The sequence below is a fragment of the Borostomias antarcticus genome (assembly GCF_949987555.1).
Source record: "Borostomias antarcticus genome assembly, chromosome: 6".
NCBI lineage: Eukaryota > Metazoa > Chordata > Actinopteri > Stomiiformes > Stomiidae > Borostomias > Borostomias antarcticus.
The window spans coordinates 538,088-565,688 of NC_140239.1; the positions used below are offsets into that span (position 1 = coordinate 538,088).

At 46.8% G+C, this 27,601-nt stretch overlaps 1 protein-coding gene across 1 annotated transcript; it reads left to right on the forward strand.

Annotated features, from left to right (window-relative positions):
• Positions 1–1,079: 1,079 nt before the first annotated feature.
• npr3 (natriuretic peptide receptor 3) lies at positions 1,080–27,601 on the forward strand (the record flags this gene model as incomplete). The annotated part of the gene is made up of 8 exons (XM_084439237.1): positions 1,080–1,743; positions 10,251–10,373; positions 10,669–10,844; positions 22,353–22,488; positions 23,883–23,977; positions 24,272–24,392; positions 24,581–24,665; positions 27,231–27,601. The coding sequence occupies 8 exons, from the start codon at positions 1,080–1,082 to the stop codon at positions 27,340–27,342; spliced, it is 1,512 nt and encodes a 503-aa protein (XP_084295363.1). The 3' UTR covers positions 27,343–27,601.

A 27,601-nucleotide genomic window follows, 5' to 3' on the forward strand; every position in this document is an offset into this window, starting at 1 on the left:
GGGCTTTTCCACTGGTGCCATTCTGCCAGATGAGCCCACTCAAGCACATCGTAAGTATTTGAAACGATATCAATCAGTAATTGAAGCAGTCCTGATCAGTACCGTGCTGTGTCCTCAGCCAGTACCTCATACCTCCACCAGATGGCACTCTGTCAAAGCCCTTTCTGCACGCAGGACCAGTTCGATCCATTTGGTTCATCTTGGCACTTTGCACCTCAGGTTACATCCACTTGAATAGCTTGTTTCATGTATATTATCTGTAAGAAAGCTGATTTATAGTCAATGGGGTGAGATTTCTAGTTGATATGGAGTCAGACTGAATAACTTAATGTATCACTCTTAAGTATGAGAATCAATGATGGTTAATCAAAATAGTGTATATGGTTGCCTAACCCAAGCACAAGAAATATAGGCTACTTTAGGCTACATTATAAGCAATATTTCCTTTTATTGGTTTGGAAATGAATGCATTATTGCAAAAACGAAGCCACTCATGTTGTCTCTGAGCTGGCCTATAGTTGGCCTGTCCCGGTGTCTGGCCGTGGGGTAAAACACGCTTATCCCAGTACAGTGGGTAAAACACGCTCTTATCCCAGTACAGTGGATAAAACACGCTCTTATCCCAGTACAGTGGAGCAGCAGCACAATTCCGGACTTTGTCTGCAAAGCGACCCTGCAGCTTTAAGAAGGAGGTGGGCCGCGCTGATGACGCAGGAATACTAATGAAGAGATGCTTCTGAGTCCACCCCGGAGCCAGCGTGTGGGGGTCGGGTCCCATATTTAAACAAGAGGAATTACCAGGGAAACAGAATTAGCAGGGAAAATAGAGGGGGATTTTGAACAAGTTGAGAAGGCTACAGAGGACTCCACATGCAGGATAAAATACTCCATATATTTTGACATTTTCATTTAGACAAAGAGAAACAGACAATTCAATTTAGATTTTTACATCGGGAGTCTTCCCATTTACCTGTGAACTCCGGAGAAGCAGTTCACCTGGAAAAAGAGAACGAATTGCATATCCAATATTGCATTATTGTTAATTAGGGTCGAGCCTACTAGAAACTTAAAACCGCATCATGTCATGTTTCATGTCATTCTGTTTGTACCTCTGGTTGGTTTCACTACCTGTTAGGACAAGTACAATAACTGAAGACATAGAAGTATTGGTGCTGTTGCCAAAAAATAACACCCACATATTCTCTATTCCAAGAGTCGCACCAGCCATAGAGTACGCCAGAGAGAGACTGAGGATGAGCGGAGGGCAGTTTTCTGGACTCAATTTCAATATCCACTATGAAAACTCTGACTGTGGCAATGATGCTCTCTTCACGCTGGTGGATCAGTCTTGCGAGAAAAAGCCGGATTTGATCCTCGGTCCCGTGTGCGAGTACGCGGCCGCGCAAGTGGTGAGGATGGCGTCCCACTGGGACATCCCGCTGATCACCGCCGGCGCCCTGGCCACCGGCTACAGCAATAAGAGTGGAGAATACTCTCACCTGACCAGGGTGTCCCCTCCTTACCTGAAGATGGCAGAAACCTTCTCCGCTATGTTCCATCACTTCAGCTGGAAGGACGCGCTCCTGATCCTGCAGGACGACCGGGAGGAGCGCAACTGCTACTTCACCCTGGAAGGGGTGCACAGCGTCCTGCAGATGGAGGAATATAACATGAACATCTTTTCCTTTTTCCCCAAAGAAGTGAATATAGACGAGATTATCAATTCAATCCACGACAATGAAGGTGAGCAAAACTCTACTTTTACAGTGTTTTTTCTAGGTAGCTTGTCTACACACACAACAACCTAAATTAATGTTAATCTCTATCCTTCCTTGACCACAACACGTAGGGAACTTGTTTAACGCCTCGTTGAAGTGGAAACATTTTGGTGAAATATGTATTCTGGCCAAATAATTACAAGTATGTCCAGATACCAGCCAAACATTCGTGGCATGTGAGGAATCCATGTGGAAATGTTATATTATATATATATATATATTAGCTCCGTCAGCTCCCATCCTATATTCTCAAGTTAAGGTTCCTATATTCTCAAGTTAAGGTTCCTATATTCTCAAGTTAAGGTTCCTATATTCTCAAGTTAAGGTGTCCTGACTGTTTTTCCTACGCGTCCATCCTGAGAAACTAAAGAGCCGGTAACATCTCTGCCCGGTGTGATTTGAAGCTGCTGGTCACAGCTGCTGCCTGCTCATTCACATGCACGGGGTCTAAACGGCAGGTGCTTAAACAGCTCATTAGATATCTGCCTAATTAATGCTGTCAGTGGGAAATTGCACGTTGTGCCGAAAACAGGTGCATCTAGACCGTTGCCATAGTTACTCATGGCTATGGAGGATAACCTGTCTTGACGTGTTAATCGGTCAGATGTAGCAGAAGTTCAGAAGCTGTCTGAACTGATCAGGTAGTGCAGCTGATAGTGTTGTGATGGGTCTGATAGTGTTGTGATGGGTCTGATAGTGTTGTGATGGGTCTGATAGTGTTGTGATGGGTCTGATAGTGTTGTGATGGGTCTGATAGTGTTGTGATGGGTCTGATAGTGTTGTGATGGGTCTGATAGTGTTGTGATGGGTCTGATAGTGTTGTGATGGGTCTGATAGTGTTGTGATGGGTCTGATAGTGTTGTGATGGGTCTGATAGTGTTGTGATGGGTCTGATAGTGTTGTGATGGGTCTGATAGTGTTGTGATGGGTCTCATGCATGGAAAACCTTCACACCTGCAAACTCTGGTCCTAAGCTGCATGTTCCTGTATTAGATGTTCTAGAGGTTTGGACTACAGCGTTGGACACTCTCCCCTGGTCCAGACCCATCTAGTCCAGACCCCATCTAGTCCAGACCCCATCTAGTCCAGACCCGTCTAGTCCAGACCCATCTAGTCCAGACCTGTCTAGTCCAGACCCATCTAGTCCAGACCCATCTAGTCCAGACCTGTCTAGTCCAGACCTGTCTAGTCCACCGTCTAGTCCAGACCCATCTAGTCCAGACCTGTCTAGTCCAGACCCATCTAGTCCAGACCCATCTAGTCCAGACCCATCTAGTCCAGACCCATCTAGTCCAGACCTGTCTAGTCCAGACCCATCTAGTCCAGACCTTTCTAGTCCACCGTCTAGTCCAGACCCCCTCTAGCCCAAAAGCCCTCTAGCCCAGAACCCCTCTAGCCCAGAACCCGTCTAGTCCGCCCGTCTAGTCCAGACCTGTTTATTCCAGACCTCCTCCTCCTCCTCCTCCTCCTCCTGCCCTCTCTGTCTTTGTGAGCGAGAAGCTGAGTGCTGATTTGAGCGCTCTCAGGTCCCCCTCATGCCCCCCATGCCCCCTCATACCCCCCCATACCCCCTCATACCCCCCCATGCCCCCTCATACCCCCCCATGCCCCCTCATACCCCCCCATGCCCCCCCTGCCACCCCATGCCCCCTCATGCCCCCTGGAAGCCACAGACCAGTGGCTGCGCCCACACAAACAATCGCCTGTCTCTCCCATGCCAGTCCCTCTCTGGTGTGGTGAGACTGTCCCCGTCACGGTCGTCCCTCTCTGGTGTGGTGAGACTGTCCCCGTCACGGTCGTCCCTCTCTGGTGTGGTGAGACTGTCCCCGTCACGGTCGTCCCTCTCTGGTGTGGTGAGACTGTCCCCGTCACGGTCGTCCCTCTCTGGTGTGGTGAGCCTGTCCCCGTCACGGTCGTCCCTCTCTGGTGTGGTGAGACTGTCCCCGTCACGGTCGTCCCTCTCTGGTGTGGTGAGACTGTCCCCGTCACGGTCGTCCCTCTCTGGTGTGGTGAGACTGTCCCCGTCACGGTCGTCCCTCTCTGGTGTGGTGAAACTGTCCCCGTCACGGTCGTCCCTCTCTGGTGTGGTGAGACTGTCCCCGTCACGGTCGTCCCTCTCTGGTGTGGTGAGCCTGTCCCCGTCACGGTCGTCCCTCTCTGGTGTGGTGAGCCTGTCCCCGTCACGGTCGTCCCTCTCTGGTGTGGTGAGACTGTCCCCGTCACGGTCGTCCCTCTCTGGTGTGGTGAGACTGTCCCCGTCACGGTCGTCCCTCTCTGGTGTGGTGAGACTGTCCCCGTCACGGTCGTCTGGCCTGAGAAGATGCCTGCGCCGGGAGGGGGAGGGGGGGGGTAGCTCCCCCCATGTGTGTCAGTATTGATGTTGGCGCTGCCCAGGTGTCCTGCCCCTGCCTGCTGCCCCCTGCCCCTGCCTGCTGCCCCCTGCCCCTGCCTGCTGTCCAGCCCGGCCTGGTCTCCTGCGTCCGCGGGCCTCCAGCCCAGCCCGACGTTCCGTCCATCCGTTAAATAACCAGCCTTCACTTCAGACCTCACGCCTTGGCGCTGGAGCGCTGGCGTCGGACCGGGCCTGAGGAGGAAGCTCTGATGGGCATCCTCTTCCTCCTGACCCCCCCACGCCCGCCCCCACCTCCCCCAGTCAGACAGAGTTGCGTAACTCGTCCATGTCTGCCGTTTGCTCTGAGCCGTCCTGTGTTCAGGCGGTCAGAGGAGCCCCCAGCGCTCGTGGCTTGGCAGGACAGCCGGCTCTGGCGTGGAGGCCGTCCAAGACCCCTCTGACCGACAGACCGGACCAGACCGGGCCAGGCCGGGCCAGACACACCCCTCCCTATATTTACTGACGTGACCCGGCTTCAACTGAGAGAGCGTTGGGAGTCAGAGAGATCACTGTGAGTCACTATGAGTCATGTGGTCTCAGTATGGCAGTGTTTACCTGACCAGCAGGTGGGATCATGGCCTCCCCCTAACCTTAACCCTAACCCCCCCTAACCTAACCTAACCCTCCCCCTAACCTTAACCCTAACCCCCCCTAACCTAACCTAACCCTCCCCCTAACCTTAACCCTAACCCCCCCTAACCTAACCTAACCTAACCCCCCCCTAACCTTAACCCTAACCCCCCCTAACCTAACCTAACCCTCCCCCTAACCTAACCCTCCCCCTGCGAAGCTGTTTATTGACATCATGTGATTAACTGGACATTCTCGCCACATCTTGCAACAAGTGTCCGTGTTTTAATCCTCACCTCTGGGCTGTATGTATATGTATAATATCATAGTTTTGAAGGGTGCATGTTACTGAATGAATGGAGCCTTCGTGAATTCTTCATAAGCAAATCGTTGCACGTAAAGGCTAAATTCTCCGATGGCCTTTCATAATCATTTAATGTTGGCTTTATGCCAGTCACTTGTTGAAGTGTTGTGTTCTGAAGTGTGTACTGTGTGTGTATGAAGCTATGTGTGTATGTGAGCTGCCCTGATCACGCTAGCTCACATTCCATCTCTCTCAGGTCAGTCTGGCTCAACATTCATCCGCTTGCGCTCCCAGTTAAATTGACTCGGGCCAATCAGCGTCCCGTGAGGAGGAGCTACGGGCAGTCGCGGGCGTGGCCGTGTGGGCGTGGCCGTGTGGGCGTGGTTTAGGCATGGCGACAGCGAGAAGCACTGATACCATACGGCACCGTGATAGACAGATGGTTCATCCAATCACCTGCCAAGTATTTTTGATACTGTGCCCGCCCTTTTCAGACAGGTTCCAACGACGCCCTCCCAGTTGGTTCTGTGTAACAGACCGTCAGGTTCCTACATTATTACTGTATGAACAGGAATCACATTCAAAGCAGCACATATGCCTGTTCTGGTCTGGACACACTGATTTACTGTCAATACTAAACTCCACTGTTACAATGTAAACAACTATACTACTTCAGCACTTAGACCATGATACTGTCCCCTGCATGTCCCTTCATCCTCAGTTATACAGACTCAACGTGCTGGATATGGAACGTCCATTTGCACGCTGTCAGGGTGACGTTTAAGAGCTTAGTCGGCTTGAAGTCGGGCCTCTGGATGTGATGCAACATGGCTTTTTTTTTTTTTTTTTTTTTACCTCAGGCAGGATAATGCACCTCGTCTGCAGTTCTTCTTGTTCTTGTTCTTGTTCTTGTTCTTGTTCTTGTTCTTGTTCTTGTTCTTGTTCTTGTTCTTGTTCTTGTTCTTGTTCTTCTTCTTCTTCTTCTTCTTCTTCTTCTTCTTCTTCTTCTTCTTCGACTTGTTCTTCTTCTTGTTCTTCTCTTCTTCTTCTTCTTCGGGTTAGGTGTTTGGGGTTAGGTGTTATGTTCTCCTCTCCTCCCCAGAGAGTTGAGGCAGTGAAGTGTTCTCAGTGGATCATCAGGACCGATGAGCAGCTTGTTGGCAGCAATCCCATGCTCTTAACAGCTACCGTTTACATTACCATACATTACAGACATAGTTGTTGGATACATTTGCATATATATTATATAAATGGTGCAGTGCCACGGAAGCTGCCTGCTTGGTATTTGAATTAGTATTCTAAGCATGTTGGGCACTTGGCTGTGGGGTTTGCAGGGTTTTGGCCTCAGAGCTTTTACTGAAGGGCTCTCTGCAGAGCAGGATTGAGCAACTGAGGGAGGAGAGGAGAGGAGAGGAGAGGAGAGGAGAGGAGAGGAGAGGAGAGGAGAGGAGAGGAGAGGAGAGGAGAGGAGAGGAGAGGAGAGGAGAGGAGAGGAGAGGAGAGGAGAGGAGAGGAGAGGAGAAGGTATTCACCTGCTTCAGCACATATTTAATGGGCCTTTCTGAATTTTATTCAAGGACCAGTGACAAGTCTCAGTTTTATTAGTGATCATCCCTTCAATCCCCTTCAGCTCCCCATGCGTCTCAGACTGGCAGGTGCGCAGGAACCTGGCGTTCCTTCATGTTTACTGACCCAAGCAGTCACAGGTCAAGAGAAACGTCCACTCATCTGCACTGACGAGTCTGTTCATTATGACGCGATCGTTATTGTGTTACTACACTGTGTTTTTTGTGTCCCGTGTTTCAAAAAACAGTGTAACATTTCTTGAACAGTTAAACGTGGTCATCCATGTGGCCTCATGAACGGATTGAGTTGCTGCATGTCGTCAATCAGTCTCTCACTTGCACTTGAGCACTAAAGCCACAAATGCTTACAGTATACCCAAGAGCATATAAGATAACTATACATGTTCAAAAACTGTCCAATAATATATATATATATATATATGTCTCACTATACATTATGGTGTGATCGAGGTGTGTTGCTGTATCTCTGAGGGAGCTCTGGAACTAGAGAATATGAGAGAAACCCTAAAGCCAAAAGCATTAAGACATCCAGATTGATGTTTCAAGGAAAATGTGAATCTTCTTGTGCTTGTTTTGGAAAAGCTAAATCAGTCTTTACAGGTGTTCTCTCCAATTAATGGAACCTATTACATCCTGGGAGTGCTGTTCCACCACCAAAGGGCTCGGGTGCCAAGTGGTTCTCCTGTAGCCTCAGGACTTAGTCAGGATCCTCAGGACAAGTGGTTCTCCTGTAGCCTCAGGACTTAGTCAGGATCCTCAGGACTAGTGGTTCTCCTGTAGCCTCAGGACTGAGTCAGGATCCTCAGGACAAGTGGTTCTCCTGTAGCCTCAGGACTGAGTCAGGATCCTCAGCGTGAGGCTGGAAGACGTCATTGGGACAGTTTCCAGCGCTGCTGTCGTGGTTGTGATTCCTCCCCTGCTGACAGGGTCTGGGTTATTACCTGCTGACAGGGTCTGGGTTATTACCAGAGCTGGCTTGTTTCTCAACTGTGAAGGCGCTGTGCAGGCCGGGGCTTATCCACCAACGCACATGAGATTCATGGAATGAAAAAACAACCGGCTACATGGTCCCACTGGCCCTGAGTCAGCTGATCACTTGAATAATTGATTGGGAGTTCTCTCTTGTTCTGTTTCAGATAGTCAACCATGTCGTTGTCCATGGAAGAGAGGACACTGTTTGATACCCCAAGACCTTGTCTCCCTGTCCTGCACCATTAGCTCCCACTGGTCGGTTATCATGATGATTATCAAATAAGCTCGTATTTAAAGCCATGTTATATAAAACCGTATTAGTTAAGCTCATCTCAGCTCATCTCTTCCAAAAGTGTATATCTTTACAAACATAACAAGACCATAGACTTGAATCCCAACAAGAATCCCAACAAAACAGAAGGGAGGTGATTAGCTGCTCCCGAACACTTTCAACTTGTTTAACCCTTCGTGTTTTGGAGAGAACTGGTTTTACTGTCAGGGGGCTGTCCCCAGACCCTGCCTAGCAGTTGTCATTCATAACTTTGAGAATCTGGACGTGGCTCCTCTCCTGATGGGTCGGAGAGGTCATGAGAGATTGACCAGCCTGGCCAGCCCTGTCGGTAGGTAGCTGCCCCTCTCCCACTCTGCTGCCAAACTGGACAAAGTCCATAAATCCTCGCTTCAGTAGCGACGGCATTACAAGTTGGCACAACGGCCCCCCTATTTTGCATATGCACTCGCGCTGCAGTTTTACAGCGAGCCCCGGGCACATAAAACGCACTGTGAGCCCTCGATAAGTGCGGCCGTGTGTTGCCCCCTGTGGCATTCCTGAGCTTCTCTGTAACTATCGTCAGCGTAGCAGCGAGAGGGAAAATCCAGGATTTGTGAGATATTGCTGGCGGGGAGCGCGGCGCGGGGAGTGGCGGAGGGAGCACGCACAGGGCCGGTAGTGTGTGCGCAGGGCCCTAATTAAAGGGTGCTACAGTGCTGCCAGTACTGAGGTGAAGTTTGTCCCACTGACTCGGGGGATATTTCAGGAGGCGCGCTACAGTGACAGAGTTGTGGGGAATGTTCCAGCGAGCCTCTGAATCTGCCCTATTAACGGGACACTCGGGGTTATTTCCAAATGCCCCCAGTTTGTTTGTTTGCCTGTTTTGTTGGTTTATTTATTTTTAACCCTCTCCGGTGCACCATGGGAAGGTATTTGATCGCCTCATGCCCTCGTACACGGCTGAGGAGCAGGACGGCGTTGCTCGCTACTCTGCTCCTGGGTTTATGAAGTGGTCCTCACAGAGATTGCTTACATTCGACATGGCAGCCGTGTAAGGGAGAGGTATCTCCTACCCCTGCTGTGTAAGGGAGAGGTATCTCCTACCCCTGCTGTGTAAGGGATGGTATCTCCTACCCCTGCTGTGTAAGGGATGGTATCTCCTACCCCTGCTGTGTAAGGGATGGTATCTCCTACCCCTGCTGTGTAAGGGATGGTATCTCCTACCCCTGCTGTGTAAGGGATGGTATCTCCTACCCCTGCTGTGTAAGGGATACTATGTGTAAGGGATACTTGACCTTCTTTTGTTTTGCCTCCAAATAGTTTCAGGTAAATTGGCTCTTCTTCTGAGCTGAGATGGAATCATTTTTTCTTTCATGTGTTCCTGGTTCGGTGTAATTCCAGGCGAGTGGGTGGAGTGTGGGTTGTGTTTACAGCGGGGATCTGCAGGGTCAGCACAAAACAGGCTTCAATGCACGTTGTTTATCGAGTTGAAACATTGACCTTTGAACCGTTACGGCAAAGGTCACAGCAGGTCATCATGTTGAAGACGTACATAGAATGTAGGAGGGCCTCAGGGTGTGCAAGCGTTCATGTCTACCCCGAAAACACAACTCCGAGTTTTGAACCGAGTGAAGAAATATTGTCAGTGCTGTCATCTATTAAGAGAAGCACATCATATATCGCTCAATGATGGTGTGTTTTAGTGCAGAGCATCAGAAAGCCTATAGACCCAGAAATGTTCTGTCCTTCTGTAGTCATGGGATACATTGGAATTAGTTGTCACAAATGCCGTCATACTGAGATGCACCAGGTGTCCTGGGAGATCAGAGATGACCCCTGACCCCTGCAGGCCCAGTCTGGCCTGGTTCTCTCAGGTGAAACAGGAGAGAGGGTTGAAGTGCTATAGGCTATCTGACTGACCGAGCGAGGTGGTGAGCAAACATTACCTAACGTGTGTGTGTGTGTGTGTGTGTGTGTGTGTGTGTGTATGTGTGTGTTTCATGGTGCCTTGTAAAGGTTTTAGTACAGCATGCTTTCTCTATTTCCAAGTATTCTGGAAACATGATCTGTGAAACATGTTCAAACTATTTATTTTCCCTCAGTGGACCAGAAGAACAACAAATAAATACAAACATTAATGCAATTCTCAGTCCAGTAACGTGTTTAAGATCCACTGCTTTGTAATGCCATTAGAAATGTTGGATTTGGCATTCTTGTTCAAAAGCAATAATGATGAAATATGGTAATTCTGTATTTATTTTGTTAACAGGGACAGTGAATGAAGTGTGTTCTCTTGCGTCTGTCAGTGTTATACAGTGGGTAGGTAGGTTCATGCTGTATGTACATTAGTAACATGGCGTGTTTGCGTGTGTTTCAGTCGTGATCATGTGTGCCGGAGCAGATCTGGTCCGAGAGATCATGCTAGCCGCCCACCGAAGGAAACTGACCAACGGCAGCTACATCTTCTTCAACATCGAGCTCTTCAACTCCTCGTCTTACGGTAGAGCTACTGTCCTCCACAGAACAAACTTAAACCATACATGATTTCATCGTGTTTCACTTCAAAATTAATAGATTTTGCAAATGATCACTTTTGGCCCAATTTGGGAATTGACAGCGGGTCTTTGGTGACGAACCGCCGACATTGATGGAGTTGAATCAGATGTTATTGGGATAATAAGAGATTAGACTCACCATACAGTACAGTAGCTTCTCAACACCAGGCTGGAGGAGTCACCCCACAGTCAGAACTGGACAGAATATGCCCACATTTTTCTTTCCCATCATTTTTCTAGGCAACGGCTCCTGGAAGCGAGGAGATAAATACGATTCGGAGGCACGCCAGGCCTACGCCTCCCTCAACAGCGTGACCCTGCTACGCTCCGTCAAGCCCGAGTTTGAGAACTTCTCCATGGAAGTGAAGAAGTCCATCCAGAAAGCAGGCTTCCACGACTGCAAAGATTGTGACGATGTACGTAAGTTTGTAAAAGTGCATCCTGGCATCTGGTCTGAAATCGTGCTACCACAGTATGAATACTCAGAGCCATATAGCATGTAATACTACTTCATCAGGTTCCGGACAAGAGCCAAATGACTGGATAACGGTCCAGTTGAGTGACTTATGACCCTTGGCACAGTGCAAGATGATAGCTATTCCTCGAATACCGTTGTTTCACACATGATTATGATGAGCACAGTGTTTGCGTGATTACGGTCGGGTCAGCGTGTCGGTGTGAGGCGTGTCGGTGTGAGGCGTGTCGGGGTGAGGCCTGTCGGTCCGGACTGCGTGATGACGGTCGGGTCAGCGTGTCGGTGTGAGGCCTGTCGGTCCGGACTGCTACTGTAGGTTCCAGTTGTGTGTTGGAACACTGCAAAGCCTCTGTGGTGATTGGGTAAACACAGCTCGCTGAGTCGGGGTAAACAGTTGCATAACCCACTTGGACGTACTGTAACATTACGGACCTAGATGATGTTGAAGGGGAACCTTGTCTTCCTCTCATAATCCTAATCTCATCATCCAGCTCGACAGACTGACAAGCATTCACTAGGTTACAGGGGATTTCTCACTGTGTTGGTGAGAATAAGCTCCCCATCTTGCACACACACATGCACACGCACGCACAGATACACACACGCGCGCGCACAGACACACACACGCACACACGCGCACAGGCATGCACGTGCACACACACAAACCTGCCTCATAATTCTCCATTGCGTTCTTTATTCTTGTTAACTGTCTCCGGCCCATATACAGCATGAACACAGAATATAAAATCTGTTCAACAGTTAAACTCTGTCTCTAAACCTGCCAACGCGTCTCTAAACCTGCCAACGCGTCTCTAAACCTAGTCTCTACACCTGCCAACGCGTCTCTAAATCTAGTCTCTACACCTGCCAACGCGTCTCTAAATCTAGTCTCTACACCTGCCAACGCGTCTCTAAATCTAGTCTCTAAACCTCTAAACATCATCTCTAAATCTCTAAACCTGCCAACGCATCTCTAAATCTCTAAACCTGCCAACGCATCTCTAAATCTCTAAACCTGCCAACGCGTTCACCAGGACACCTCACAGAGTGATCCTGTAATTCTCCGAGGCTAATCGATTAGTTTCAGGCACGGCCTCATTTAGCCCCGGAGTCAGGGACCAGCGCGCTGCTGTGTGAGGCATGCTGAAAGGGGCTGCCCAGGGAGTCGAACCCGTCTGGAGGCAGCCCCCCGGGGGAAGGAGGTGGAGGCGTGGCTGCTGGTTTTGTCCTCAGCCCTGCATGTCAGCTCGTATTGAACAGTCATCAAAGCCTTTGTAAACCAGAGCAGCAGGGGCTGTCATGTCGGAACAAACAGTTGTTGACGATTGGAGCAGGCAAGGTTAACGAGGCCTGACGGGAGGGCCTGACTGATGCGGCTGACCGGCTCAATGCCAGACTAAAAAGCACTCAGAGTCCACAAAGGACCGGGATGGTGGGCTGTGTTCTGTAAGGAGCCCGTGGGCAGGGATGTGTCAGAACTGGTGAGCGGTCCGTATGGCCGGTGACAGCTCTCAGAAACAAAGAACATCCTCATCTCAGATATGAATGTGTGGCTGGCTGTGAGGGTGGCAGGGTTCACACAAGTCTCGCATTGTGCCACCCCCTTAACAGTTAACGGACTTCAGTACAAAAAGATCACTCTAAACTTTGTGTTCACGCTTCAAGTTTAACCCATCAATCAATTTCTATCAAAATACTTTAATCAAGTACTTTTTGTCTTTTGTCACAAACCAGCCCATAGAGCAGAGAATGGTCATTTTGTTCTGTAGGTGTAAATGTACTCCCTCACAAATGTACTTAGGTTGGTGATACCCACTGAATCAGTGACTATCTAGGAGATAATAGTTGTGTTATTGGTTAGAGAAGGTGATACAATTTGGGGGGTTTGACTACTACCCTATTATCCAGAATACTACCCTGTTATCCAGCCTACTACCCTATTATCCAGAATACTATCCTATTATCCACACTACTACCCTGTTATCCAGACTACTACCCTATTATCCAGAATACTACCCTATTATCCACACTACTACCCTGTTATCCAGCCTACTACCCTATTATCCAGAATACTATCCTATTATCCACACTACTACCCTGTTATCCAGACTACTACCCTATTATCCAGAATACTACCCTATTATCCACACTACTACCCTGTTATCCAGACTACTACCCTATTATCCAGACTACTATCCTATTATCCACACTACTACCCTATTATCCAGACTACTACCCTGTCATCCACACTACTACCCTGTTATCCAGACTACTACCCTATTATCCAGAATACTACCCTGTTATCCACAGTACTACCCTGTTATCCACACTACTACCCTATTATCCACACTACTACCCTATTATCCACACTACTACCATATTATCCACACTACTACCCTATTATCCACACTACTACCCTGTTATCCACACTACTACCCTGTTATCCACACTACTACCCTGTTATCCACACTACTACACCATTATCAGAATACTACTCCATTATCAGACTACTACCCTGTTATCCACACTACTACCCTGTTATCCAGACTACTACCCTATTATCCACACTACTACACCATTATCAGAATACTACTCCATTATCAGACTACTACCCTGTTATCCACACTACTACCCTGTTATCCAGACTACTACCCTATTATCCAGACTACTACCCTATTATCCACACTACTACCCTGTTATCCAGACTACTACCCTATTATCCACACTACTACCCTATTATCCAGACTACTACCCTATTATCCACACTACTACCCTGTTATCCACACTACTACCCTATTATCCACACTACTACCCTATTATCCACACTACTACCCTATTATCCACACTACTACCCTATTATCCACACTACTACCCTGTTATCCAGACTACTACCCTATTATCCAGACTACTACCCTATTATGAGAATACTACTCTATTATCCACACTACTACCCTGTTATCCACACTACTACCCTATTATGCACACTACTACCCTATTATCCACACTACTACTCTATTATCCACACTACTACCCTATTATCCACACTACTACCCTGTTATCCAGACTACTACCCTATTATGAGAATACTACCCTATTATCCAGACTACTATCCTATTATCAGAATACTACCCTATTATCCAGACTACTACCCTGTTATCCACACTACTACCCTGTTATCCAGACTACTACCCTATTATCCAGAATACTACCCTATTATCCACACTACTACCCTATTATCCACACTACTACCCTGTTATCCACACTACTACCCTGTTATCCAGACTACAATCAAATAGCCAACTAAACTCATATAGCCTAGCCTATAATAGACCTACAGTAGCCTATAATAAAATAACCGAATTTCCACTTGAGTGCGTGCTTTGATCAAATACAGTAGCCTACTTTATTCTCAAATGAGGCGTACGCTGCATCGATAGACTACTGTATTCGCAGAACAAAATGGTATAGCCTAAAAACAACCCAACATTAGAACAATTAGAGCAAATGATAATCAATAAATAAATAAATGAAATGACAGACAAGTTGTCGTGTCTTAGGCTATTGTAGCCTAAAAGAAAGTCTCTAAAACAACCGATGTAGGCTAACGTGGCCTAGGCTGTAGGCTATTATTTAACAAATACAGTAGGTCTAGTAGGCTAATCTACATGCCCACAACACGTCTGTGTTCCTGAAGTCCATTAACTGGGAACGAAAAATGACTCGATGCTGCTCTGCTTCAGGTTGCTGACGCGCTTTCTGGCTACCAAGGAATGCAGCTCTCGCGCAGCAGACTCGTTTGCGTTTTGCGCTCAACATTAGAAGAAATGAAACGTGACAGTAGGCTACAGCCTACAGGCAACATGTAGGTCTACATACAGTTCTGTTTTTATTCACAGTAGGATACAGTACTGTAATGAAAATCCCACCAGTAACCAGATAGCAGGCTAAAAAAAAGCCTGTCCGGTAGACCGGGAGGTTCGGATCTCTAAAGTTCGGATGAGTGGGGTCCTACTGTACTGACTGCTGAACTACTGACCTACTGACCTACTGATCTACTGACCTACTGACCTACTGACCTACTGACTACTGACCTACTGAACTACTGACTACTGACCTACTGACTACTGACCTACTGAACTACTGACTACTGACTACTGACCTACTGACTACTGAACTACTGAACTACTGAACTACTGACCTACTGACTACTGACCTACTGAACTACTGACTAATGACCTACTGACTACTGACCTACTGAACTACTGACTACTGACTACTGACCTACTGACTACTGAACTACTGACCTACTGATCTACTGACTACTGACTACTGACCTACTGAACTACTGACTACTGACCTACTGACCTACTGACTACTGAGCTACTGACTACTGACCTACTGACATACTGAACTACTGACCTACTGACATACTGAACTACTGACCTACTGAACTACTGACCTACTGAACTACTGACTATTGAACTACTGACCTACTGACCTACTGACCTACTGACCTACTGACCTACTGACCTACTGACCTACTGAACTACTGACTATTGCACTACTGACTATTGAACTACTGAACTACTGAACTACTGAACTACTGAACTACTGAACTACTGACCTACTGACATACTGAACTACTGACATACTGAACTACTGACCTACTGACTACTGAGCTACTGACCTACTGACCTACTGACTATTGAACTGTTGAACTACTGAACTACTGAACTACTGACTACTGAACTACTGACTATTGAACTACTGAACTACTGACTACTGAACTACTGAACTACTGAACTACTGAACTACTGACCTACTGACCTACTGACCTACTGACTATTGAACTATTGAACTACTGAACTACTGACTACTGAACTACTGACTATTGAACTACTGAACTACTGACTACTGACCTACTGACTATTGAACTACTGAACTACTGAACGACTGAACTACTGGTACTGAACTACTGGTACTGAACTTCTGACTACTGAACTACTGACTACTGAACTACTGACCTACTGACTACTGAACTACTGAACTACTGAACTACTGAACTACTGAACTACTGAACTACTGACCTACTGACTACTGACCTACTGACTACTGACCTTCCTGCTGATCAGGAGCAGAGTGAACGGTGCCTCTGGGAAGCTCCTGTATGCATCAGGCCTGACAGGCTAGGAGAGGAGAGACTGAGTTAAGGACCCTGGAAAAGCCACTTGTGTTCTCACTCCCACAAACACACAACCACACACTCCCACAAACACACAACCACACACAACCACACACAACCACACACAACCACACACTCCCCCAAACTCCCCTCTGCCTACAATACAGCACAGTTGTCCTCTGCCTTCAATACAGCACAGTTATCCTCTTCTACAATACAGCACAGTTGTCCCCTGCCTACAATACAGCACAGTTCCCCTCTGCCTACAATACAGCACAGTTGTCCTCTGCCTACAATACAGCACAGTTGTCCTCTTCTACAATACAGCACAGTTCCCCTCTGCCTACAATACAGCACAGTTGTCCAGCAGTAAAAATTAACCTTGTTTCCACGGTGAGAAGGAAAATCACTGACCTAAAAGTCCAGATGTGATCAGACAGCAGAGCTTCCCGACCATATGCTTAATTGAGTGTATTTCCATATCCCAAATATTGATATGCTATCCCAACCAGTAGGTGGGTGTGTTGGATTACAGCACTGCTATAAGACTCAGTACATGACATGCTTTATAAAACGGGAGCAAGACTGAATCACTGAATCTGAAATCAATCATTGATTTCAGTCAGGAATGCAAACATGAATCAGACTGCTTCAACATCCACAACTGACACCTTCCCAGAGAATAATAAGTGAACAACGCGTTCTCCTCTAATCCTAATGGAAAGATTATGAAAGGGTTTTTTTTTTTACAGAGCTTAGCCAGCTACAAACACTTGATGCAAATCCCATTTCCAAGAGTGGAAAAAGCAGGGCATGGCATAGCTGTAGATTATATCACGAAGGAATGCTTGACAACTTGACGGCGGCCATAAAGTCAGAGCTGTTGAGGTACACTACAATATATCATCCCAGCAGTCAGGGAATGTTTCATCTCTGGATTAATTAGACACCATAGTTGTGGTTTGGCGCTCCTGGTCCGTACAGGTTGATGACGCTGCTCGGCGCCGGCGTGTTTAGCTTGGGGTCGGGTTTCTCCCGACGCCGCGGCCCGGCTCCCCTCGCGTGCGTCATCAGGACGCCGGCAGGACGCGTTGAGGCTTGAAAAAAAGCCCTCAGAGGCCAAATTAATCTCCAGTAATTAGACTTATTAACAGAAACTTTGTCACTCTTGACAGCATGATTGTTGAAGCTGAAGTACCTCCAAGCCTTGGCCTGCATAAGAACAGGGGAATAAAGTCTTCTGGTGCATTAGACAGACCTCACAGAGCTGACCTGTATCAACTGTGCTGGAGCATTAGACAGACCTCACAGAGCTGACCTGTATCAACTGTGCTGGAGCATTAGACAGACCTCACAGAGCTGACCTGTATCAACTGTGCTGGAGCATTAGACAGACCTCACAGAGCTGACCTGTATCAACTGTGCTGGAGCATTAGACAGACCTCACAGAGCTGACCTGTATCAACTGTGCTGGAGCATTAGACAGACCTCACAGAGCTGACCTGTATCAACTGTGCTGGAGCATTAGACAGACCTCACAGAGCTGACCTGTATCAACTGTGCTGGAGCATTAGGCCTCAGCGCAGACGTCTCAGAGCGGTGGGCTAGTTAGGAGAAATAGACTACAGAGGGGGGAAGCTAACATGACTAGACACATGGGTTGACAAAGACAGCTGGTTCTGATCTGAAGTATTAGCTGATTTATTTCAGTGTTTTTCTTAATTTTGCTCTTGATTCACACCAGAAGGCCTCTGACAGAGAGAAGCAGACCTCCGGTGAAGAGCACCAGGGCAGAATAGAGGCTTTAATCCCCGCTGAGAGAGACCAACGCTTTAGTACAGCGCCCTGCGCATCCAAGTACACTTCAGCAGATGTGTGTGTGTGTGTGTGTGTGTTAGAGAGAGAGAGAGAGAGAGAGAGAGAGATGACAGAAGGCAGTATTATCACACATGGTTGTTTAGACAGACAGAGCTCAGTCTCTCAGTGTCCAGACCAGATGAAGAGGACGGATCCTCTCATGACTAAACCCATCAAGTAAACCCATCAACAAACCTCAATCCGTTAGTCTCAGCTTGTTCCTAAACAGCTAATAGTGAATTTCTTCATCTTCGTCTGTTTTTAAGTGCTTCATGACAAAGTACACCAGCATTTAATCTCAGCCAATTGAGAAAGGAGAAAATGTCCCATGACATTTTGAGGGTTTGTTAAGCATTTATAAATGATTATGTTCTTAGGTGCGTCTCCAGCTGTCATATTGTTTAATCATGCGTGTTGGGGCTCTTATGTAAGACGCCACATTATCCATTCTGATTGGTCATTCAGCTCTGCTCTTTTGAGGGCGCACAATGCGAGGAACACTGTACTTAAATCTTCCACTGTCATCTCCAGGTCATGTGCCAAACCTGACATCACCCTCTGGCCCATAATCCCCTTCTGATTGACACATGAAGTTGTTCCCTAATGTTCAGGGTCCTGCCAGACAGCTCTTCTACCCCTCTTGACGCATAAAACAAGTTGCTGCATTGCTAATAGTCACATTACACAGTAGGTCAACATGGAAAGGATCTCTAGAATATGGCCAAGTTAGCAAGTTAACATTTATTTGTTAGTCTCATCCGGAAAAGAGACCTGTCCATGATAGCACCAATATGCATATAATTTATACACTGATAAATTACACTGATACACACAACAGTCAACAACGTGCACCACAATGCATTACATAATTACGTTTTTAATAATCATAAACAGGAATTCATCATTCAAAGGAAGTCGTAGAGGCTGTTACGTGTGTGTGTGTGTGTGTGTGTGTGTGTGTGTGTGTGTGTGTGTGTGTGTGTGTGTGTGTGTGTGTGTGTGTGTGTGTAAATGAAGCCATCCGAGGCTGCTCAAAAAGACAGAACTGACTTCAGCAACCCCTGTGTGTCTGTCCCAAAAGGACGTGTGTGTGTGTGCGTGTGTGCGTGTGTGTGTGCGTGCGTGCGTGTGTCTGTGTGGGAGTAATTAGTCTCTGAATAGGTCTTTTCTTCTACGGCAACACTTCAACACACCCAGAGGAGAGGGTGAAATCCCTGTGAGGTCAGAGGTCCCTGAACCACCCATCAGACAGTTGCTGTACATGGTGACCTTTGAGCTGTACATGGTGACCTTTGAGCTGTACATGGTGACCTTTGAGCCAGAGTTACTGTACATGGTGACCTTTGAGCCAGAGTGCAGATAATAGTTAGTCATGTCTTGTCTCCAAGAGTCCATTGTGTTGTGTAAAATTACAATACAACTGTCATACTGTCTTGATGGGATGCAGACATTGTGTTGAAGGCGGGCGGTTTGCGTGGCGGTGTGTTTCCGTGGTTTCCGTGGCGATGTGGTGTCATACTTACGTTTCAGTTGTAGTGGTTTGTCACACTACTGGATGTGTGCATGTATACAGTAAGTCATCTATGCAATACATTAGAATTCTGTCATGTAATTGGACACGTGTGATACTGTTCGCTAGGCGGGGGCGGGGTCAGGTGAGGGGCTGAAGTTAGGGGCCCTGCGTTAGGGTTAGGGTTAGTGGGTTAGGGTTAGTGGGTTAGGGTTAGGGTTAGTGGGTTAGGGTTAGTGGGTTAGGGTTAGGGTTAGTGGGTTAGGGTTAGTGGGTTAGGGTTAGGGTTAGTGGGTTAGGGGGTTAGGGTTAGTGGGTTAGGGTTAGGGTTAGTGGGTTAGGGGGTTAGGGTTAGTGGGTTAGGGTTAGGGTTAGGGTTAGTGGGTTAGGGTTAGTGGGTTAGGGTTAGTGGGTTAGGGTTAGTGGGTTAGTGGGTTAGGGGGTTAGTGGGTTAGTGGGTTAGGGTTAGGGTTAGTGGGTTAGGGTTAGTGGGTTAGGGTTAGGGTTAGTGGGTTAGGGGGTTAGGGTTAGTGGGTTAGGGTTAGGGTTAGTGGGTTAGGGGGTTAGGGTTAGTGGGTTAGGGTTAGTGGGTTAGGGTTAGAGGGTTAGGGTTAGTGGGTTAGGGGGTTAGGCTTAGTGGGTTAGGGTTAGGGTTAGTGGGTTAGGGTTAGTGGGTTAGGCTTAGTGGGTTAGGGTTAGGGTTAGTGGGTTAGGGTTAGTGGGTTAGGGTTAGGGTTAGGGTTAGTGGGTTAGGGTTAGTGGGTTAGGGTTAGTGGGTTAGGGTTAGGGTTAGTGGGTTAGTGGGTTAGGGGTTAGGGTTAGTGGGTTAGGGTTAGTGGGTTAGGGTTAGTGGGTTAGTGGGTTAGTGGGTTAGGGTTAGTGTCCCAGGGTGGACACCAGCCAAGTCCACTTTCCTCTAATGCTCATACAACCCCATACAACTATGCCTGAACCCAACCACAAGATGAACCACCTGGATTTGCTACTTGACTCAGAACCTTGCTGGTAGTGGACCTCTCACCCTGGTACTGAACTGTACTTACTGGGTGACCGTGAATCTGGTCCGGAAAAAAAGCAGTGAGAATAACCCTAACCCAGGATGTATTGAAATGTGTATTTCTAAAACAACTAAATGTACAGATGAATCTGTCAAAGTACAGTATTCCACATAATACAACTATTATGTCTAAAATGTGACATCATGCAGTTAGAACATGTTGGCTGGAACAACATCTTGACAAAGACTTTGACTTTGGCTACGGCCAAAACGTCCACGAAACCTTTTTTGCATCTAGACCCGAGTGTGCGGTTTCTGGTTTCCTGCGCTTTGCTCAGGACAGAACCTGACCAATGAGCACGTTATCTTCTGTAGTAAACAGGTAGTCCTCTGGGCTCTAGTTTTTCACTTCAAAATGGATCAAGTAAGCATTTTGTGTTGCTGAACTGTTGTATAATAATCTTTATCCTATATGTGGTTATTTTTGGAAAACTGCAATCCCCCACCTTTATTTAAACGGTTTTACCATATGTTTGGAGGGAGTGAAGGTATGTCCACAGTGCAGTCCATTGTGTTGTCAGTGTTGAGAAAGCAAACGGACTCTGATATGAACCCACAGCAGGGTTTGTACTATCAGCATGCTCAAATATGTTTTTGTATTTTCTTTTTTTTTTTTACATCCCCCTACCTAGGAATGAGCCGTAGCTCAAGTTCCAAATAAGAAAATATATATATATTTGAAAAAAAGGAGTTCCACAGCTATCGCCCTCTCCCGGCTCCGACGCTGCTAATAGGCTGTCGAAGGTGAATGTAAATATACAGACATCACCTCCTCAGTTATTGAATTCCCCCTGAGCTGCAGTCCCGTGTTGCACTGGGATTTGGGCCTGTTTGGATTGGGCTGTGCGCTGGGGGTCGATGCTGGAAGAGACATGGAATGGGACATGGATCCCAATCATAACATTAGCATGTATTAGTGTTAGTCTTTTGGTATCCACGGCTCTTGTGGGTATCACTATTGGCAGCACGCTAGTCATCGTGCCATTACGCCAATGGAGAGCCTCGGGAATATTCCAAGATCCGTTCAACAATGTTTGATCATTAATTTCTGGGAAAAACTGTTACAAGAATTTCAAATGGGTTGTCACAATGTTATGTTTTGAAAGGAACCACAATGATCACTATTTGGGAAAATGGATGTGGGATTTACCTTAGTTACACCACGAATCAATCAGGACGGCGCGAGACGTAATTGAGGCTTGATTTGCATCATTAAAATATCAAGCAGGTCCAGCGATCATGCAATAACCATCACACAATGACACGCTGTACTGGGTGTAAGTGTGGGAAAACTATTTGATAATCCTTGCCGGTTTCATGGTTACTTGTGAAAACAAATAATGTTGAAATTGTTTAATAAGGGACTGTGGACAAACTCATTATTTTCCTGGTAGTCAGGTTGGAAAGTGTGGGTGAGACCGTTGGACTGGGCTGTTCTCTATGGTATTGTTTCTATGGTAAACACTATAAGAGGCTAGTTTCAACATGGGGAGATTAGGTAAGGTAGTGAACCACACAGAAACGCGTCTTTACTTTAGATAAAGCTGCTTTGTGTTAGCCTGAAGTAGCTGTCACGTGGCACTTTATCTTAAGGGTCTTGTGATAGATTGTTGCATGCAGTATTCAACATGGTTGCAGTTCAGTCTGTTGAGGGCATGAGTGTCTGTAGATCAAATAAATCCTCATGTTAACCCTAGCCTGTTGCCACGACTATACCACCTCATAAAGTTTACATCGAATATAATATTCTGAATGTAGGTGTAGGATACAGTGAGTGTCCATGTTCAGTGAGTGGAGATGACCCCTGAACCTTGGTGATTGGTGGGTCTGGACTCTCTTGCAGATCAACATGTTTGTGGAGGGCTTCCACGACGCCCTGCTGCTGTATGCGCTGGCCCTGCAGGACACCATGACCAACGGCTCCAGCAAGAAGGAGGGCGCCGACATCACCAGCCGCATGAGGAACCGCAGATTCGAAGGTCAATATCCTACCCTCACCCTCTAACACCCTCACCAACACAGCTAACGCTCTCACCCTCTAACACCCTCACCAACACAGCTAACACCCTCACCAACACAGCTAATACCCTCACCAACACAGCTAACACCCTCACCCACACAGCTAACACCCTCACCAACACAGCTAACGCTCTCACCCTCTAACACCCTCACCAACACAGCTAACACCCTCACCAACACAGCTAACACCCTCACCAACACAGCTAACGCTCTCACCCTCTAACACCCTCACCAACACAGCTAACACCCTCACCAACACAGCTAACACCCTCACCAACACAGCTAACACCCTCACCAACACAGCTAACACCCTCACCAACACAGCTAACACCCTCACCCACTAAACCCTCACCAACACAGCTAACACCCTCACCAACACAGCATCATCTCTGGCCTTTGACACTTTTACCACATCTCCAGTCTCACTGTCTTATCAAATGTAAATTGACATTTTTACGAAGGGATGGATCGTTTTGTTCTTGGTCAAAGACTTTTGGAGTGCGATCAGAAGCAAGAGCAGAGTTCTGGCTCACAGCTAGCCAATCCATTACCTGAACTGGACCGGTGTTGTCAATTACTGGCTTGTTTATTCCTACAGTATTTAGACCTTTCTAGCAGTTAAGCAGTGGCCAGACTACTTCGCTTATTCTTCATCTCATGGGTTTAGTCATTGCAGGCGATACATCACATGTACTGGGTAATCCTCCAAAGACAGGTTACGCCAGGAAGCTTGTCACAGCTGTCATCATAGAGTAACAAGGACTTCTATGACCCTGGTTTCCTATCAGTCCTATACCTATCTTCTCCTACTGTATGTGGCCCTCATTACCATACTGTGAAAATGCTGTCTAATGTGAGTAAGACAAGTCAACAGTAGGTAGGCCATTTTCATCTGCAGTCATTAGAATCCTGTTACAAAACGGATGTTCACTGCCGAAGCCAGTTAAAAGGCCAGAGCTCCACATTGCCAGCTCTCAACCTGAAATAACAATGTTTTGTTCAGCAGGAGTTGTGAAGAATGGGGTCATATTTTCTTGTTAAAAGAAATAATATTTTAAAAATGCCAAGAATTTAGGAACACAGGCACAGGGATGAAATTACAATTCTTGGAGAGCTTGCCAACAAAAATGGCGGGGGGCGGATGAGATTTCCTGTTATATTGGCTGGAATTCCTGTCTCTCTCGGACCCCCCCTCGTCCCAACATCTCTCTCTCTCTCTCTCTCTCTCTCTCTCTCTCTCTCTCTCTCTCTCTCTCTCTCTCTGTCTGTGTGTCTCACTCTTGTTTTCATTGAAATGTCCAGGTGTTCTTCGGTCACTAATTGATTCCCTCATTCCCTAAACGCTGTCGGACAGGGATTGCCGGCCAGGTGTCCATCGATGCCAATGGTGACAGAGATGGGGATTTCTCTGTGATGGCCATGACAAACCCCGAGGCAGGCACGTATGAGGTAAGAACACACCAAAGCACCACAGCTCCGCCCTCTCTGTCTGATCAGAAATATGTGGACACTTCCCTATGTGGACACTTCCCTCAGCCCTGAATCCACAGGAAACACTGTGGTGTAGCAGATCTATTGGACTATTGGGGGGTTTTCTGCGGTTGTCCTATGATGCTCTATTCCTTCTTGCATCTGTTATGTGCAAGGAGAGGGACAACTAGGATGCTTAAGGTTTGATCAAAGAAAGACGGGTAATATCATATCAGTATCAAAGAGTAACATGAGGCAAACTTACATTTCCAGGTGGTATGCAACTATTTTGGCATTAACGGAAGCTTCCAGATGCTGCCTGCCTTCGACAGTGAGCACTTCACGTTGAAGGGAAGACACCGAAGTGCTCAAACACAGCTGCCAGACAAATCATGTAAATTATCTCCACTGCTTTTCCCCTTATTGCAAACCCAGTAATGGACCCATGCTGTACCACTGTATAGGATGTTCTCATACTGTACTGTGTGATATGTAGTGGAGAGAAAACCGTATCTGTACCTCAACAGACGGTTATTGGCTCATTATTTACTTCCTAATGGCCTGCCTTGCTCTCCCAAGCAGGTGGACTCGGGGTCTCGGCTGTGACTGGGATCATCGTCGGGGCCCTTCTAGGAACTGCACTTCTTATGGCGTTCTACTTTTTCAGGTAAGAGATTGTTTCTGGACCAGAGGACTGTGTTCTCTGTGTTGTTCCCTGCCTGTTCATTTAAACCCATTTAAAACCATTTAAAAAGTTTGTCAGAGAGACCCAATCTGCCCATTCATAATTCCTGCATATTCGGGAGACCGTCAGTTTGAAATTCTACTCTTGGTATCTGTTATTTCTTGTGAGGCCATAGGGGGTTCTGATGGACTGGGGGGGTGATTGTTCTTCTGAGGCCATAGGGGGTTCTGATGGACTGGTTCTGATGGTTCTGATGGTTCTGATGGACTGGGGTGGTGATTGTTCTTCTGAGGCCATAGGGGGTTCTGATGGACTGGGGTGGTGATTGTTCTTGTGAGGCCATAGGGGGTTCTGATGGGTTCTGATGGTTCTGATGGTTCTGATGGACTGGGTGGGGATTGTTCTTGTGAGGCCATAGGGGGTTCTGATGGACTGGGTGGGGATTGTTCTATCCACTCCAGACAGTCCAAGTTGTTGAACAGGTTTTTCAGGGGGTGTCAGTCTGGGACCTCCAGTAGAACTGGGAGCATGGAGGAGATCAGGTCATGTGCACGAGACAGAGGATGGTCAATTCTTCTTGGTTTAGGGTTCCTCATCAATTGCTTGGTGGATTTTGGTTTGTGTTTGCTATTCTTGTTAGGGTTAGGGTTATGTTCTCATCCACATAAATAATAACACGTTCAATTGATTTATTGATTGATTGATTGGTTTGTTAGTGGCATTGTTGATTGATCGTTGTGATGATGCTGTAGATGTGTTCTTATCTTGATTGGAAGGATGTAGAGAGAGTAGGCCAGCATCTCTCATGAATGGGTTGGGGCCGTGCCGTGAGTTGCAAGATTAAAAAAGAATTCTGAGGTGCAAGTGTAATGGAGTACATGAAAAAGCATGTTTTGATGGCATGGCCCCTTTATGAGACTAGAGACAGACAGACATGAGGACTCTTCTAATTGCTGGCGCCACGATGTATTCTAGCTTACAGTCAACTAAACCAAACTATAAATGATTCATTCACAACAGCCCCTGCCATTACACCAGGGCCCTGTACTATGACGCTACTTCAACAAATCCAGGATAACCTTTTGCTAGCTCGCTCGAGTACACCAAACAACAACAATCACAGATGAACGGTACCACAACGGTGGCTATCAACTCATTAAGTCTACCCAGCTGGTCCAATCTAGCTACGAGCATGTTCACGGTAAAAGGGGAGGTATTTGCACGAAATGAGCAATCGCAACCTTAGTATGGGTATTTGGACACGGCCATGCTCCATGCTCCGTCCACCACATTTTACACAAGAGGAGCAATATTATAGAAATATGAACTATATTATCCAGGCGCAACACAGTCGCTGCTGTCAAAGGCAGTAAGGAAAGTTGACAAAATATTGCCTTTAGTGTGAATGTGTTTTATCAATATCCTCATGAACACAAGTAATCTATCTCTATAATTGGGTTATATATATTTTTATGCTGTGTAAAGCAATTGTAGCCTATGCCTATATCTTATTCTTTCAGCTGCAGACGCACAATTTCGGGCAAAACATCATCTGACAAAGCCATTCCACAACAAAGCCAAACCTTCATATCAAATCAGAAAAAGCCCAAGAGGGCTTTGTCGGTCTCTAAAAGAACCTCTCACTATTTGCGAGATTATTTTTTTATTAACACCCAGAAGTTCCAAATGGGATCTTAACGTCCAATGCCATTTTCAAAGTGAATTGATCAGTCAACAGGAAGTCCTTCATACGTTTTGATCTGTATTCTTAACTTAACCTGCCAGCATAAATTACCATGGCGATATAGCACGGTGAAAGTGGAAGGACAAACATAATGCCTACAACATTCTGTTCTAATGGATATGGAACATATTCTGTTTGTTAGGTATGTTGACCTTTATTTATTCCTACAGTAAGCTAGAATGCCAATGACAGGCTCTGTTGCTAGCTAGCCCCTGGTAGCATTGTAAGTCACACCTTGGTTTACAGGGTGGGGTTGACAGTGGCACTGGAGTGGATCGTATCCTTCCGCGTGGCGGAACTACTTTTTATCGCCACAGCGGCCTCAATTCCTGCTTCCTACTTCACACGGGCACATGCACATCTCTGGGTCCTGAGCAATAGACCTACTGAAGTTCAAATTCATACATTGCTCTGTGGTCCAGCAAGTCGAGATACAGACATGCACGCAGACAGACTTCCTGCCTTCATTAGGGAGATGGCACCAGACAAGCAAAAGGAAACGAGGGCGTGACCATTGCAGTTGCTACCCCTTTAAAACGTCATTTGTGCACACCATAATTACATGAACAAAATAGTAGTCTATTATACGTTTGTACCTCTTTATTGCTTAGTATCTTGGAGCTTTCGGAAGAACATTTCACTACTCGCTCATGTACAGTATGATAGTAGTAGTACTAATAGTAGTATTTGACTTGTGACCTCCTGACCTCGTCTGGACTTGAGCCAGCAACCTTTCGCTCACTGGTCAGATACTGTACCCACCTGAGATGAATTCAAACCCCTGTGGCTTTGCTGTTGTGTAGGAAGAACTACAGGATCACCATTGAGCGGCGGACGCAGAGGGAGGAGTGTGACATCGGGAAGCATCGCCAGCTACGCGAGGACTCCATCAGATCCAACTTCTCAGCGGCGTAGAGAGTCGTGAGACCGAGCTGCTCCTTGACATTCCCGTTCCAGGGAAGCAAGCGTCAGAATGGGACCAAAGACTATACAGGCTGTCAAAAGGAGTCATGTTATTTAAAAGACATACTGTAGTTTTGTGTTTTTATTTTTTATTATTTCATGTCTTTTGACTTTCATAAACTCAGGAAAGTTGTATCAATCACACAGCACCACTTACATTGCATTTCATCTCTGTTGAAAAGATACAGGCACGTTTCCTCATTAATAGCCA